General features: G+C 47.4%; 1 protein-coding gene across 6 annotated transcripts in view; it reads left to right on the plus strand.

Moving 5' to 3' along the window:
• Nucleotides 1–16,295, plus strand: part of Glt8d2 (glycosyltransferase 8 domain containing 2) — a 51,372-nt gene that overhangs the window by 29,713 nt on the left and 5,364 nt on the right. For 5 of the 6 annotated variants that reach the window (XR_015624319.1, NM_001432437.1, NM_001432438.1 and 2 more), the window contains 6 exon segments: nucleotides 6,428–6,599; nucleotides 8,798–8,915; nucleotides 10,604–10,688; nucleotides 11,677–11,789; nucleotides 13,115–13,281; nucleotides 15,357–15,469. Coding sequence is in view for 5 of the 6 variants with exons in the window: in NM_001432437.1 (NP_001419366.1) it covers nucleotides 6,428–6,599; nucleotides 8,798–8,915; nucleotides 10,604–10,688; nucleotides 11,677–11,789; nucleotides 13,115–13,281; nucleotides 15,357–15,469 (768 nt within the window). In the remaining variant the exon portion in view is untranslated. 6 annotated transcript variants of the gene reach the window in all.

Consider the following 16,295-nt stretch of genomic DNA (forward strand, 5'->3'; position numbering starts at 1 on the left):
TGTAGTGGGATCCAATGCCCTCTTCTGGTGTGTCCATGTCTGAAGATAGTGTGCTCACATACATAAAGTAAATGAATCTTTTTAAAAAAGTGTCTGAAGTCTGAAAAGAAAGTGGTTTTCACACCATAACATACATGTAGTTGCTTTTCCAGGGTGTCAGACACAGTAGTCCAGACTAGAGATAACGCACAAGTCCGTCAGTGGCGAAAGGAACGTATGCCCATCCCATCCGGTATTGCTCATTAGTGAAAGAGCAACACATTTTTAATAAAACTAAAACACCGGTGACCTCAGAAACATTGCATCAATTCAAAGGAGCCAGACCAAGACGGCAGAGTGCATGATTTTGCTTATAACCACTTTCTCTCGGCTGGAGAGCGGGCTCAGGGGTCACGAGTGCTTGCTGTTCTTCCAGAGAACCCGAGTTCAGTTCCTGGCATCCATTCACATCTGCCTGTGACTCCAGCCCCAGGGGATCCAGTATCCTCTTCGCTCTCTACAGGTCCCCACACTGATGTGCACACATTTAAAACAAAACAGATCTTCAAAAATAAAATAGATGAGGGGGGCTGGAGAGATGGCTCAGCAGTTTAGAGCACTTGTTGCTCTTGCAGAGGATCTGGGTTTGATTCCCAGCAACCACATGATGGCAACTCCAGTTCCAAGAACTTCAACTCTTCTTTCCTCCTCCCCCTCCTCCTCCTCCCCCCTCTTCCTCCTCCTCCCCCTCTTCCTCCTCCTCTTCCCCCTCTTCCTTCTCCTCCTCCTCTTCCTCCTCATCCCCCTCTTCCTCCTCCTCCTCCCCCTCTTCCTCCTCCTCCTCCCCCTCTTCCTCCTCCTCTTCCCCCTCTTCCTCCTCCTCCTCCTCTTCCTCCTCATCCCCCTCTTCCTCCTCCTCCCCCCTCTTCCTCCTCCTCCCCTCTTCCTCCTCCTCTTCCCCCTCTTCCTCCTCCTCCTCCTCTTCCTCCTCATCCCCCTCTTCCTCCTCCTCCTCCCCCCTCTTCCTCCTCCTCCCCCTCTTCCTCCTCCTCTTCCCCCTCTTCCTCCTCCTCCTCTTCCTCCTCATCCCCCTCTTCCTCCTCCTCCTCCCCCTCTTCCTCCTCCTCTTCCCCCTCTTCCTCCTCCTCCTCTTCCTCCTCATCCCCCTCTTCCTCCTCCTCCTCCCCCTCTTCCTCCTCCTCTTCCCCCTCTTCCTCTTCTTCCTCCTCCTCTTCCTTCTTCTCCTCTTCCTTCCCTCCCCCTCCTCCTTCCCCTCTTCCTCCTCCTCCTCTTCCTCCTCCTCCCCCTTCCTCCTCCTCTTCCTCTTCTTCCTCCTCCTCTTCCTTCTTCTCCTCTTCCTTCCCTCCCCCTCCTCCTTCCCCTCTTCCTCCTCCTCCCCTTCCTCCTCCTCCTCCTCCCCCTCTTCTTCCTCCTCCTCCCCCTTCCTCCTCCTCTTCCTCTTCTTCCTCCTCCTCTTCCTTCTTCTCCTCTTCCTTCCCTCCCCCTCCTCCTTCCCCTCTTCCTCCTCCTCCCCTTCCTCCTCCTCCTCCCCCTCTTCTTCCTCCTCTTCCCCCTCTTCCTCCTTCTCCCCCTTCCTCCTCCCCCTCTTCTTCCTCCTCTTCCCCCTCTTCCTCCTTCTCCCCCTCTTCCTCTTCCCCCTCTTCTTCCTCCTCCTCTTCCTTCTCCTCCTCTTCCTCATCCTCCCCCTTCCTCCTCCTCTTCCCCCTCTTCCTCCTCCTCCTCTTCCTTCTTCTCCCCTTCTTCCTGTTCTTTCTCCTCCTCCTTCTTCTTTTTGTTTTTTCGAGACAGGGTTTCTCTGTGTAATAGCCCTGGCTGTCCTAGATTCATTTTATAGACCAGGCTGGACTCAGACCCTACCTGTGCCACCACCACTTGGTCTAACACACTTTCTTTTGAACTCCATGGAACCAGGCACACCCAGGATGCATTGGCACACACACACACACACACACACACACACACACACATACTCATAAAGAAACCTAAATTTAAAAAATAAATAAACTTCTAGCAAAGGCAGCTAGAAGGCCGGTGTGGAGGTGAGTGGCTGTGTGGAGCAGGAAGTAAGTGGACTGACTATAAAAAGCTCAAGGGGACTTTCATGGAGACAGAAGTCTTCTATAATTGGATAGTGGTACTTGTTTACAGCTTAACTTATTTGATAAAACACATTGTACTTCACATGTGTAAGAGCAAGAAGTGTGCTTTGCCTTCCTAGGGCTAGGAATTCATTCTCTCACAGTTCCGGAAGCGGTAAAGCCAAGGCCAAGGCCAAGTTAGTTGGCTTCTCCTCTGACCTCTCTCTCTCTTTGGCTAATGTGTGGCACTCCTAGTGTATTCATGTGGCTCTGTACATGTCCCTGGTGTCTCTTCCCCCGCCCCTTTATTATGGCATTAATCCTTTGGGCTTAGGGCCCTACCTACAGCCTTAAAAAAAAATTCCCCCTTTAGAAGTCTCATCTTCAAATACAGCCACATTTAGAGTCACTGGGGCTCAGGACTTGAACATGAAATTTGGAGTGGAGCACAAATTAGTTTATCATCTCAAACTTTTGAGAGGTTAAAGGAAGGGAAGGAAGAGAAATAGAGAAGATGGTGTCAGTTGCTGTGAAGAGACACATGACCACAGCAGCCTCTGTAAAAGAGAGAGTATTTAACTGGGGCTTGCTAGCAGTTCCCAATGTTTGGTTGACTAACATCATGGTGGAAAGCATAGGGGTACACAGGAAGGCATGGTGCTGGAGAAGTAGCTGAGAGTTCTACACCCAAATCCGCAGACAGCAGGAAGAGAGAGACCCTGGGCGGGGCTGAGGCTTTTAAACCTCAAAGCCCACTCCCAGTGACACACTTCCTCCAACAAGGCCACACCCCCTAATTCTTCTCAAGTAGTGCCACTCCCTGCGACTAAGCACTCAAGTATATGAGCCTGTGGAGGTCATTCCTAGTCAAGTCCCCACAGATGGGTAGGAGGAAGCCCTGGGTTTTCCTTCAGTGTGTTCGTGAGCCAGCGCACTCATTTAGCCCATCCCAATGGGCAGACCTCACAACAGCTGTTAAAACAACTGTAGGGGATGCGTGTCCCGCCTGATCAATTAGCTGTGTGTAGCGACAAAGCATCTGGATGGTGCGAATGGATCCAAATCCCACGTTGTTATCCCACCCAGTGTTCAAATAAAAAAGCAGTTGTAATGTTGAAGAACCGTTAAAAAAGAATACAGTGTTGAGAAGGAGAGATTCCTATGTGTGCTAGGAGAAACAAAGTTGCTGAAAAGTATGATTGACTTTTGGGTTTTTTTTTCTTTTTCTTTTTCTTTTTTTTTCCCCCCGGAGCTGGGGACTGAACTCAGGGCCTTGAGCTTGCTAGGCAAGCGCTCTACCACTGAGCTAAATCCCCAACCCAACTTTTGGTTTTAAAATCATCTATATCTGGGGGCTAGAGAGACGGTTCGATGGGTCTTAGTCTCTGTTCTATTGCTGTAAAGAGACACCACGACCAAAGCAACCTCTAAGAAGAATCATTTAATTGAGGATCTGTTTACCGTTTCAGAGGGTTGGCCCATGATCATCATGGTGGGCAGCAGGCAGCTTGGCACAAGCTGGAGCGGAGTGCTTACGTTTTATTCACCAAGTGGAGGCAGAGAGAGACTGTGCCTGGTGGAGCCATGGTGCCCTTGAGCTTTTGAATCCTCAAAACCTAACCCCGGTGACACACCCCCTCCAACAAGGCTGCACCGTTTAATCCTTCCTAAACAGTCTGCCAACTGGAAACCAAACGTTCAAATATAGGAGCCTGTGGGGCCATCCTCCTTCAAGCCACGACACTCTGCAAGCGTGAGAAGTTAACTTGTAATTCCCATCTAAAAAGCCAGGCGTGGCTCTGGGCAGAGACAGGTGGTTCTCAAGAGCTCTCTGCCCAACCAGCTTAGCCAAAATGGCAAGCGTTCAGTTCAGTGAGAGAACCTGCTTCAAAGCAGTAACTTGGAGAGCTGTAGAGGAAGACACTGGACGTCCTGCTTTGGCCTGTGCATGCATGTAGGAATACATAAAGTCCCATGGTCACACACACAAATCCAATAAGCGTGTGTCCCTTAGAACTCACGACAAAGGTATGCTTAAGAGCACAGCGCCGTCGGAGTGGGAGTGAAGCTTACCGGATCCTTTTCTGTTTTGGCTGGACGTTTTCCCTGAAATCTATATTAATTTTTATTATTTAAGCATCATTCATTCTAGCCAGACATAGAGGTGTGAACTTTTAATCCTGGCACTCAGGAGTCAGAGTGACGGATTTCTGCTCCAGGCTTTACCCTATGCCTTCCCACTCTTCTATTTCCGGTCCCTACAAACAACCGGGAGGACTCTGGGCTCTAGGGCCACTCGTGGCTCAGCTCAGTTCTTCACAGCAGATTTTCACCACGGGGCTTCCAGGGAGCCAGGCTCGGAGGAGTGACAAGCTCACGGTCTCATGGAGAACCAGGCACAAAAAATAGGCTCTACAATTGCAGAAATAGATCCCTATAGATGATGAGGGCATCTATTCCCGTGCCGGTTTTTTTTTTTTTTTTTTCTTTTTTTCAGAGCTGGGGACCGAACCCAGGGTCTTGCGCTTGCTAGGCAAGCGCTCTACCACTGAGCTAAATCCCCAACCTCTCCTGTGCCGGTTCTTAAGACAGAAGCAGAGGACAGAGACAGTACGCTGCTGCTGCTGCTGCTGCTGCTGCTGCTGCTGCTGCTGCTGCTGCTGCTGCTGCTGCTGCTGCTGCTGCTGCTGCTGCTGCTGCCGGGTTTTGCCCTCGCGGCACTCCCATCTATAGCAAAGGACAAATGAACAGTGTGGCTGACGAATCCAGCCACGGCAGGCACCCAGGACCCTGTACGTGTTGGGAAGTGGTCGTAGACTTCCTGCACCGTGGATATCAGTATGGATAGGTGAGAGTTAACCACGAAGAGCAGAGAGTGATCCAGACAACAGGAGCAGCGTGTGTAAAGACTGATAAGAGAGCATGCGCCGCCGCCTGGTGTCGAGGAAATCACGAGGAGTTTGGTATTAGCGAAGAACTGCCGGTGGTGAATCGGCACAGCCAAGCCTGCGTGTCAGTTAGATCACCTCACGTGGCTGCGTGGAGACAGCTTGCCCCTAAAGAAACAATCCGTAAACAAGTCTGGTGTTTTTTGTTTTTTGTTTTTTTTTCTTTTCTTTTTTTTTTTTTTCGGAGCTGGGGACCGAACCCAGGGCCTTGCGCTTGCTAGGCAAGCGCTCTACCACTGAGCTAAATCCCCAACCCCACAAGTCTGGTTTTGTTTTGCTTTTTAAAACTGCAGGCAGTGAGCCAAAGGACTTGGAAAGTGAGGGCAAGACGATCAGAGACTCAAGGCTGGCCTGGGCTACATGAGATGCTAGACCCAAAACATTAGTTTCTTTATAAAAATATAATTCATGGTTACTTAGTAAATTTGAAAAAAATTTAGAAAAACAAACAAATTAAAATCACTTATATTTTCATACATAGACACAGATACTTGTGACTATGTATGTGTCACATTGGGATCAAAGACCAGAAAGCATTTATTTGTTTGTTTGTTTATTCTGCAGAGCCTTGCTATGCAGCCCTGGCTGGCTTGGAACTCATTTACACAGCCCAAGCTGGCCTCAAACTCCAGAGGTCTACCTACTTCTGCCTCCATGTGCACCAACACATCCAGCTAAGAATTTTATATAATTCCCCTTCAAGGTACATCATGAGAGTCTCTCAAGTAGGGAACTAGCTCATGAAAAAAGATTTTCTAGTAGGAGAAAGGGAAGTGAGTGGGGAAAAAAAACGTATAAAAAGAAACAGAGAGGGGTTGGGGATTTAGCTCAGTGGTAGAGCGATTACCTAGGAAGCGCAAGGCCCTGGGTTCGGTCCCCAGCTCCGGAAAAAAAAAAAAAAAAAAAAGAAGAAGAAGAAGGAAAGAAAAAAAGAGTCCCGAAATAATAGGGACGCAGACATTCACCCTGTCTTCACATGAAAGTCTGACATATGGATTCCACAGTCTTTCAGATCAAAGTCCCGCACGTGCTCCGGTTCTGAGGCCCTAGGGTAGCATCAATCTAAAAATGCTCTCTGCCTCTTAGCTTCATGTCAACATTCCAGCGGAGGGAGGAAGATGAAGAGGAAGGCATTTAGCATTAGTCTGGCTTGCAGATTCTATAGATGCACACATTGCTTAAAACAACCTTCCATTTGTCCAACTCGATCATGATTTTTGAAGCAAGGGAATCTGGGAAAAAAATAGCCATAGGCCACCTGAAATCTTCACACCCATCTCCAAGGGACGGAGGAGAGACTGGTGTGAGGGACCAGTCTTCCCCTGCACCGTGGACTAGGAGTTAGAGACTGCTCTCCCGTGAAGTTCCTGTGCTCTGAGTCATTGATTTTGGTTTTTCCAGATGATGATTCTGAGTCACCCGAGGACGTGGAAGAGGAGATTCCAGTGGTGATCTGTGCAGCTGCGGGGAGAATGGGCGCAGCCATGGCGGCCATTAATAGCATCTACAGCAACACTGATGCCAACATTGTGTTCTATGTAGTTGGACTACGGAACACTCTGTCTCGAATACGGTAGTCTGTACAATGCGTTTTCTGAATGTTCTATTGTCTTCTAACCTTTTTTTCTTTAGATAGCCATCTCTTCTTTCTTTCCTTCTTTCTTTCTTCCCTTCTTTCTTTCTTTCTTTCTCCTCTTCCTCTTCCTCCTCCTTATTCTCTCTTCTTCCTTCTCTCCTTTCTTGTTGTTATTCTTCTTGTTCTTCTTGTTCCTCCTCCTCCTCCTACTCCTCTTCTTCCTCTATTTTCTTTCGTTTTTTAAAAAATTATTTTATGTATGTGAGTACACTGTCACTGTCTTTAGACTCATCAGAAGAGGGCATCAGATCCCATTACGGATGCTTGTGAGCCACCATGTGGTTGCTGGGAATTGAACTCAGGACCTCTGGGAGAGCAGTCGGTTATCTCTCTAGCATACCCTCCCCCCTCTATTTTCTTAATGGATTATTATTCCTTAAGCATCCTCACTCAGTGTATTTTTCGGGAACGATGCTAGAGACTTAATCTATGTTTCACACGCTCCACCACTGAGCCATACATTACCTGTGATTTTTTTTTTCTTTTCTTTTTTTCGGAGCTGGGGACCGAACCCAGGGCCTTGCGCTTACTAGGCAAGCGCTCTACCACTGAGCCAAATCCCCAACCCGACCTGTGATGTTTGAACTACAAACTTACAGTAATAAAAGTTTATAGATTGTATTATGATTTTGAGCTTGTTTTTCCTATAACATGCCATAATAAAAAAATGAATTGGAGTTAGAGTGAGAAGAAAACAACAGAACCATCAAAACTGAAATGTGTTTTTGAAATGCAGGAGAACTGTATGATCTTGGGCTGGACGGGGCCTCCCTGAGCCCAGGAATTAGGAAACAAAAAGAACTGACAGACTCGTGTGTGTAACACGAGATCTTCCGGATAATGAAGAACAGTGGATGGGATTAGTTCTAAAATGGATTAATAATAATCTATCAATAATTAATTAATAAGAAGGATGGTGTATAATGAAGAACTGTTGCAAACATGTTTTAAAATGTAAGCCTAGTGGGAAAATGAATAGAAAACATGAACAGACACTAAGGCCCAGGACTCCATTCACAGCTTTGTAAAACAGCATCTCTCAAGAGCCTGCCCCTGAAGGGTTGCAAATCAGAGACCAGACTAGGCTGCATGGTGAGACCTTATTCCAAATAAACAAACTAGTCAAATAACCAACCAACCAGTTAACCAACCAACTAACCAACCAATTAACTAACCAACCAACTAACCAACCAACCAATTAACTAACCAATCAACTAACCAACCAATTAACTAACCAACCAACTAACCAACCAACCAACCAATTAACCAACCAACCAACTAACCAACCAATTAACTAACCAACTAGCCAAAAGAACATAGATCACACAATGCATAGCGATACAGTCAACACAGTGGGCCATCTATAGTTGATCTGTCTTTCCCCAAGGTTTAAATATTCTGAAACCTGTTCTCACTGAGGCAGAACATAAAAGCAGAAGGCTTGAACCCACCGTTCGTGTCTGTAGATCGCCGCATGCAAACATACTTCTGTGGCAACCACCACATTCCCGCCACCAGTGGCAAGAGCTCTGCCACCCACCTACCTACCCCTAGCCCTTTCCTGCCAATCTGCAGCCAACTGCGAATGTTGCCATCTGTGGCCTGGGTGGCCGCCAACTTTGTTTCTCTACAAGGAATGTCATAATGAATCAGAAGAAAGATAGACATCCTGTGAGACTGAGCGCTGAAGGGGGGAGGGGGGTGGAGGGGGAGTGAGAGACAGAGGGGGAGGGAACAGGGCGGCTGTCAGAGACTCAGCACTAACCCGTCACAGCATTTCAGCAGTAGCATGCGACAGTTGGTCTGGCAACTGCAGATGCTGCTTGACGAGGAAGGACCCCATCTTGTTGCTCTAGTGTCCTGAGAGGGATTTTGGATGTGGGGCTATACTCGGTTATTACTACCCTGTTCATTTCCTTTGCAGATGAGTCATGAGATTGGGGAGGGGGTAGGGATGCTGGAAGTGAGGCCAGAGGGTGAAGCAATCAGAAGGAGTTTTAGCATAAAAATGATACCCACATACACTTAAGTGTAACCTTCTAAAGCCAGAGCAGATTATCCCCAAGAACATACGCAGATTCAATCGAGGAAAGATTCGAACTGTGTACTTGAGGTTTTCTGTTTTCTCTCTTTAGACAATGGATCGAACATTCTAAACTGAAAGAAATAAACTTCAAGATTGTGGAGTTCAATCCTATAGTCCTCAAGGGGAAGATCAGACCAGACTCGTCGAGGCCTGAACTGCTCCAGCCCGTTAGTATGCAAGCCATGCGCATAGTAGGGACTCGGGGACAGTCCTGCATCCACACTGTCTGTAGCGCCCCACCCATCTGATGCGCACGTAGGATATTTCAGTCCCGTGTGTGCTGGATCTCTACGGAGCTCTGCTTATTTTTAACTTAGCAGCCACCTGCTCCAGGAAGGATCTAAGATGGTTTACATAAGCATAATGAAGCTAACTGGAAAGAAATGAGCCATAAAAAGGGAGACAACGTATGTGTGTGGGTGGAGGGCTACGGTGGGGGTTGGAGGTGGGCGGGGTAGTGAGGTCAGCAAAATCGCAAAAATCACAACATATTTTAGGAGAAACCAGTCCTTTTCCTAGGGCTGAGGGTCATTTTTCTTGCAAGAGGGCCCACACAGAGTCCATCTCCTTTATGAGGAACAGTTGCGTGTGTGTATGTGTGTGTGTGTGTGTATGTGTGTGTATGTGTGTGTATGTGTGTGTATGTGTGTGTATGTGTGTGTATGTGTGTGTATGTGTGTATGTGTGTATGTATGTGTGTGTATGTGTGTATGTGTGTGCGTATGTATGTCTGTGTGTATGTGTGTATATGTATGTATGTGTGTGTATGTGTGTGTATGTTTGTGTATGTGTGTATGTGTGTATGTCTGTGTGTATGTGTGTGTATATGTATGTATGTGTGTGTGTATGTGTGTGTATGTGTGTATGTGTGTATGTATGTGTGTGTATGTGTGTATGTGTGTGCGTATGTATGTCTGTGTGTATGTGTGTATATGTATGTATGTGTGTGTATGTGTGTGTATGTTTGTGTATGTGTGTATGTGTGTATGTCTGTGTGTATGTGTGTGTATATGTATGTATGTGTGTGTGTATGTGTGTGTGTGTGTGTGTGTGTGTGTGTGTGTGTGTGTGTGTATGCTACATGCTTACGTGTCAGTGAGCCCAAGCAAGCCTTTCTTCAGCGTCTTCCTCACCCCTCCTTCCAGTCCCAACTTGTCTTCCCCAGCACTGGGGTTTTGGACAAGTGTGCTTCACTCATCTTTTCGTGTGGGTTCTGGGGATTTGAACTCAGGTCCTCGTGTTGACCCGCTGAATCATCTTTCGAGTCCAAGAGCAGTTAGTTCCTGATGGCAATTTTGTAGAGACTGGCCACCTGCTATATGCAGTTTATGTAAACCTTTCCTTTCTAGTTAGCTTCTAAAGCCTCTCTCTGGGACACGACCCTTCCCTAATCCCAGACACTGACTGTCAGTTGCTTATGGTAACTGAACGTCACTAAGGAAACCCCACAAACTAGTGTTTCTCTCTGACTGTTTTCTGGAGCAAGAAGTTAAGACTGGGCTTGTTGCTGGGGTGTGAGTGTGTGTGTGTGTATGTGTGAATATTAAAGCTAATCACTTGAGTGGAAGGTAGAGAAAACAGGAAGTCCGTACCCTAAAAGACCGACTAGGGAGTTTTGGGGGCTCTCACTGAAGCCATCCCTGAATGGGAAGTGGGCACTGCTTCAGTTAGCCGGGTTCTGGGTGAAGGAGAGCTTCTCTGGGCCAGCCCGGTCTCATACCCAGAGCCCAGAGGATCAGGTGCTAAGAAGCCTGATTCATTTCATCCCACCCAGGCACGGTCAAAGCTAACTTGCAAGTGCCATACGACCTCCAGCCACGTGCCTTTTCCTACCACTGTTTCTCTGTCTTCACAGCTGAACTTTGTTAGGTTTTATCTCCCTCTGCTTGTCCATCAGCATGAGAAAGTCATCTATTTGGACGATGATGTCATCGTACAAGGTATGCTCGCTGACTGCCAAGAACCCTGGAAGGGCTCAGCTGCCAAATAGAACGACTCGTCCTTTCTCTTCGTTTCCCACGTATCTAGCTGCCTAGTGACTTCAAATGCCTTATAAAGTGAATACAGGGGTTGGGGATTTGGCTCAGTGGTAGAGTGCTTGCCTAGCAAGCGCAAGGCCCTGGGTTCGGTCCCCAGCTCCGAAAAAAAAATAAAGTGAATACAGCATTGTAAAACTAAGTGTATTTTGAGGCCGGGCAGTGGTGGCGCACCCCTTTAATCCCAGCACTTGGGAAGTGGAGGCAGGTGGATCTTTGAGTTCGAGGCCAGCCTGGTCTACAGAGGGAGTTCCAGGACAAGTAGGGCTACATAGAGAAACCTTGTCTCAACATCAAAGACCAAAACAAACAAACAAAACAGAAACTGGGCACACTTTGAAAGCAGGGTTTGATACTTTTCCGGATAATCTAGTGACTTCCGGGGGCCCCTCTCTGATTGCCAAGTCTGCAGTAATTTCCTTCGTGGCATCTCTGCATTCCTAACACATGCTGAGGTAAGGTATGCTGAGAGCACTTGGCCGTGCATGTGGACACATGTCGTGTTCTGTCCCACATGCAAATAACATAAGCATTCAGAGACTACACAGCAGCACACCTGATCACACCCATCTGAAATGTCAGGTGGCTCCCTCGATAGGCATGAGCTGCTTTTTTGGTTTTTGTTTTGAGGCAACGTTTCTCCCTGTAGCCCGGAATGGAACTCACTCTGCAGACCAGGCTGGCCTCGAACTCACAGATTTGTCTGCCTCCCGAGTGCTGGGATTAAAGCCATGTGCCACCACAGCCCCTGGGTATGAAGCGTTCTTACACTGCAGCACCGTGGGAAAATAGGAACCTTGTACCCTTTGCCCTACTGAAGTTAGGAGCTAAGCTGAGGTTCTATCTAGTCCTGAGATTCTTGTGTTCTATTTGCTGATCCTTCCAAACGCAGGTGACATCCAGGAACTGTACGACACCACCTTGGCTCTGGGCCATGCAGCGGCCTTCTCAGATGACTGTGATTTGCCCTCTGCTCAAGACATCCACCGCCTTGTGGGGCTACAGGTAGGCAGGCCATCGTAGAATCCTACCTTTATCCTTCTTGTCTGTCCCTGACTGTCCAAATTATCACAATGCACCCATCCACAGCCAATGGGGAGGGGGATGGAATGGGGTTCCACTTTTCCCACCCACTCAGGCCAATTTCTGTAACCCCGGGGAGTCTCATTTTTCTAATCTGGAGCATGGCACGGATGCTGTCTACTCTCTTGTGTCTGTGAGGTGCAGTGGGATGCTGCGAAGTGTCCAGTGGATAGAGAATGCTCTAAAATGAATAGCTGTGGCATAGCATTACTACAGACTGGAGTGGTTTGGTTCCCAGGACATAGAGACTCACGTCTTTATGTAACTCCGGTTCCAGAGGGCCCAATGCCCTCTTCTGGTCTCCTTGAGCACTAGGCATACACCTGGTATATACATACATACATACATACATACATACATACATGCATACACACACATGCAGACAAAACACTCATGCATGTAAGATAAAAATGAAACTGTAAAAAAAAATGAAATTGTTTTAAAGGGCAGGAACAGGGAGACCACACTGGGTGCTTTATTTCAAAGCTGGGACAAACTGGATTTATCCACAGATTTGGATGAGGAGGAGCTAAGGATGGCCCAATGATCGCTTAAATAACAAGGATACAGATACTCTCTCCTGAGGCAGGAATGGCAGGGAGCCAGCTTTAAGACAGGACTCCATACACTCTGCCTGTTGGAACTGCGTAAGCATCAAGAAGGCAACACCAACGGAAGGCCAGAGAGGCCAGAGCCGTCAGACAGGTGGAATTTAGAGCCCTGAGGCAACAGGCTGTGGGCGGAGTCAGACAAGCAGGTGGTGGGACTTCGAGCAGAGGCTGGAAAGGAGGTAAAGCCAGCAATGGAGAGTGAGATAGCCCAGTGCGTAAAGGCATTTGTTCTGGAAGCCTGACCTGAACCCAAGGTACACCAGCTTTCTAAGTTGTCCTTTGACCTCTACACATGCATTGCGGTATCCATACGTGTGTGTGTGTGTGTGTGCATACACAGAGACCCACACGGACACACAGAGACAGACACATGCACACACACTTTTAAACAAATGCTGGGCCTTTAATCCCAGCACTAGAAAGGTGGCGGCAGATCTCTATAAATTGGAGGCCAGCCTGGTCTACACAGTGAGTTCCAGGATGACCAGAGCTACAAAGTGGAGACCCTGTTCACACAACAAAACCCACCAGAGGAAAGCAGAAAGCTGTCAGTGGGGCGGAAGGAATAGTGCACAACAGCTTCAAGAACGTAAACCATTTTCCCTAAACAGAAGACTCCGCCCTGCTCTCTTGCAGAACACATACATGGGCTATCTTGACTACCGAAAGAAGAGCATAAAGGAGCTTGGCATCAGCCCCAGCACCTGCTCGTTCAACCCTGGTGTCATTGTCGCCAACATGACCGAATGGAAACACCAGCGCATCACCAAACAGCTGGAAAAATGGATGCAAAAGAACGTGGAGTACGTGAGGGCTTCTCTGCCACCATTGCTCCCAGCCGGGAACAAATGGCTTGAGTGATCTTTTTCATAGCTCAGGAATTAAAACAAAATGAGACATCTAAGGTCAGATTATCACAGAACCTGTCAACAAAAAAAAAAAAAAAAAAAAAAAAAAAAAAAAAAAAAAAAAAAGGAGCATGGGGATGGGGGCAGAAATCTGAGAAATCGAGACGAGGAATCTGTCCCTTTCTTCTTCCTGATGAGTTGCTTAATAATGTGACTTGAGTCTTTTCCACTAAAAAACCCTCATTTATCTTAGTTGAATTTCTTTTACAGGACCGCTGTTTCTGTGAGGACAGGGTCTCACTGTGTAGCCCTAACCTGCGGGCCTGGAACTCACTAGGAAACCAGGCTGGCTTTTGCCTCTGATGTGCTGGGATCCGAGATGTGTACCTCCACACCTGACCACAGACCTACTTTGAAGGCTAATTTCACAGAGCCAGAATTTAAAAAAAAAATACTTTAACGTGATTCTGTGTGTGTGTGCGTGCGTGTGTGTGTGCGTGCGTGTGTGTGTTTGCACATGTGTGTATGGGTGTGTGCACAGGTATGTGTGTGGATAACTTCAGGCTTCATTTTTCGCAGTGCAGCTCAGCTCCTTTTGAGACAGGATGGCTTGCTGGCTGGGAGCTCAGCAATTAGGCTAGGCAGCTGGCCATCCTCCTGCCTCCACCTTTCTAGTGCAGGGCTACCAAGCAGGGGGTTTCCACACGGTTCTAGGGCTAGAGGCAAGCACTTTACTGACTGAGTTTTCTCCCCAGCTCTTGCATTAAAAGTGACTTCCAATTTAAAATTTCGGAGTTTTAATGATCAGATTTTAAAAGTAGAGCAAAAAAAAAAAATTACTAACACAACCATTACCACGTCACTGTCTTTCCTAGTAGTCTTTATTATTTTTATATTTATAATATTTATAGTATCTAAAATATTTATATTAAGTTTAAACATATCTTATAATTTTAAAAATTGTTCATTCTATTTCTTCCATTTAAAAAAGTGAATTCTATGCGTACGGTGTTCTGCTTCCTCCATGTGTGCCTGTGCACCACATGTTTGCCTCTGCCTGGTACCCTCGGAGGCCAAAAAAGGGTGTGGATCCCTAGGAACCTGGAGTCATAAATGGTTGAGTCAGCATCTGGATGCTGGGGTCCCCTGTAGGAGCGCCAGTGCTCTTAACCATCCCTGCAGCCCCTTCATCCACGTATCTTAGCACCATTATAACACTGAGCTTGCATGCGACTATAAATAATACAGGATCAGAATTCGATCTTCCGTGCCCACCATAAAAAACCGCGACAGGATATGCACAAGTATTGACCTTGGGAATCTATCTAGGTGGCATACACAAGAGTGTGATGTGACCTTAGGTGACATACTTGGGAGACAGTGGCTCTGGACCATGTACTGTGTTTCTCCGTGTCCATGAGAGATGTGTGTGATTGTGCATGCCTACGGTCCTAGCACACGGCAGTGAGGACCCTAGGCTTGGCTCAAGGTTTTCCTCAGCTGTACTGGGACTTCAAGACCATTCTGATCTACTCGAGACCCTGTTTCTAACAATGAAAAAACCCCCATTAAGGGGTTGGGGATTTAGCTCAGCGGTAGAGCGCTTGCCTAGGAAGCGCAAGGCCCTGGGTTCGGTCCCCAGCTCCGGAAAAAAGAACCAAAAAAAAAAAAAAAAAAAAAAACCCGATTATAAAATAAAAGTTGGGGGCTGGAGGGATGGCTCAGTGGTTAAGAGCACCGACTGCTCTTCCAGAGATCCTGAGTTCAATTCCCAGCAACCACATGGTGGCTCACAACCATCTGTAATGAGATTCGATGCCTTCTTCCGGTGTGTCTGAAGACAAGGACAGTGTACACATATACATAAAATAAATAAATTTAAAAAAAATAAATAAAATAAAATAAAAGTTGGGGGAAAGTAGAAAAACCTTGTAACTTTTCTTCTGAAGGACCGACCACATTAGCATCTGTCTACTTCGTGTTTGTGAGGCTCCAGACCAAATGTTGTTTTTTTTTATCCCATTTCTTAGGGAAAACCTCTACAGCAGCTCCCTGGGCGGAGGCGTGGCGACCTCCCCCATGCTGATTGTGTTTCACGGAAAGTATTCCACCATCAACCCACTGTGGCACATAAGGCACCTCGGTAAGTCTTCCAGGAAGCAGGGGGAGTGAACTTTTTACCCAGTGTGCACCACCACACTAGCACCTATAGCCCAGGGCTTCAAGCCTCAGGGGTGACCTCGGCCACCTCTCCTCTTTAACCCTCAGGCTGAGGATCTGCAAATGCAGATGGTATCATCTTCAGTTGCCAGAGGGGTGTATTCTAGGATTCAAGAAAAGGCTTCCGACTAGGGCTGGAAAGACAGATCCACACTAAGAGCGAGGGCTGTTCTTTGAGAAGACCCAGGTTCAATTCCCAGTACCCACATGGCAGCTCTCAACTGTGATTCCAGTTCCAGGGGATCTGACCCTCTCACACAATGCACCGAAGATAAAAATAAATTTACAAACAATTTAAAGAAAAGCTGATGGAGTGGTGCTTAGCATAGAAGTTCCACTTTGTGAAGGACCCGTGCAGAGAGCCTACTGATGTGTGACGGCGTATGACCTTAGGCAGTCTGCACTTCAATGCATTGGGTCAGGACTCACCGTCTCCATAGACGTAAAAACCCATTAAAGTTGAGGTCCAGAACACGTCGCATGAAGCTGGGCCGGGGACACGGCTCACTGGCTCACTTGCCAAGCAGGCATGACTACCATTTGGATCCCCAGGACCCTTGCAAAAGGCAACAGCATGGCGGCCCCCAGCAATCCCGGCACTCAGGTAGCAGAGACAGGGGGTTCTGTGGGCAAGCCAGCTAGCTAGACCAGCCACATCAGCAAGCTCTGGGTGTAAGTGAGAGACCATGACTTCGATACTGGAAGGAAACTGATGAGGAAACCTGATGTCCACTCCGGCCTTCCATAAT

Source organism: Rattus norvegicus, chromosome 7 (genome assembly GCF_021556685.1).
Source record: "Rattus norvegicus strain SHRSP/BbbUtx chromosome 7, alternate assembly SHRSP_T2T, whole genome shotgun sequence".
Lineage (NCBI taxonomy): Eukaryota > Metazoa > Chordata > Mammalia > Rodentia > Muridae > Rattus > Rattus norvegicus.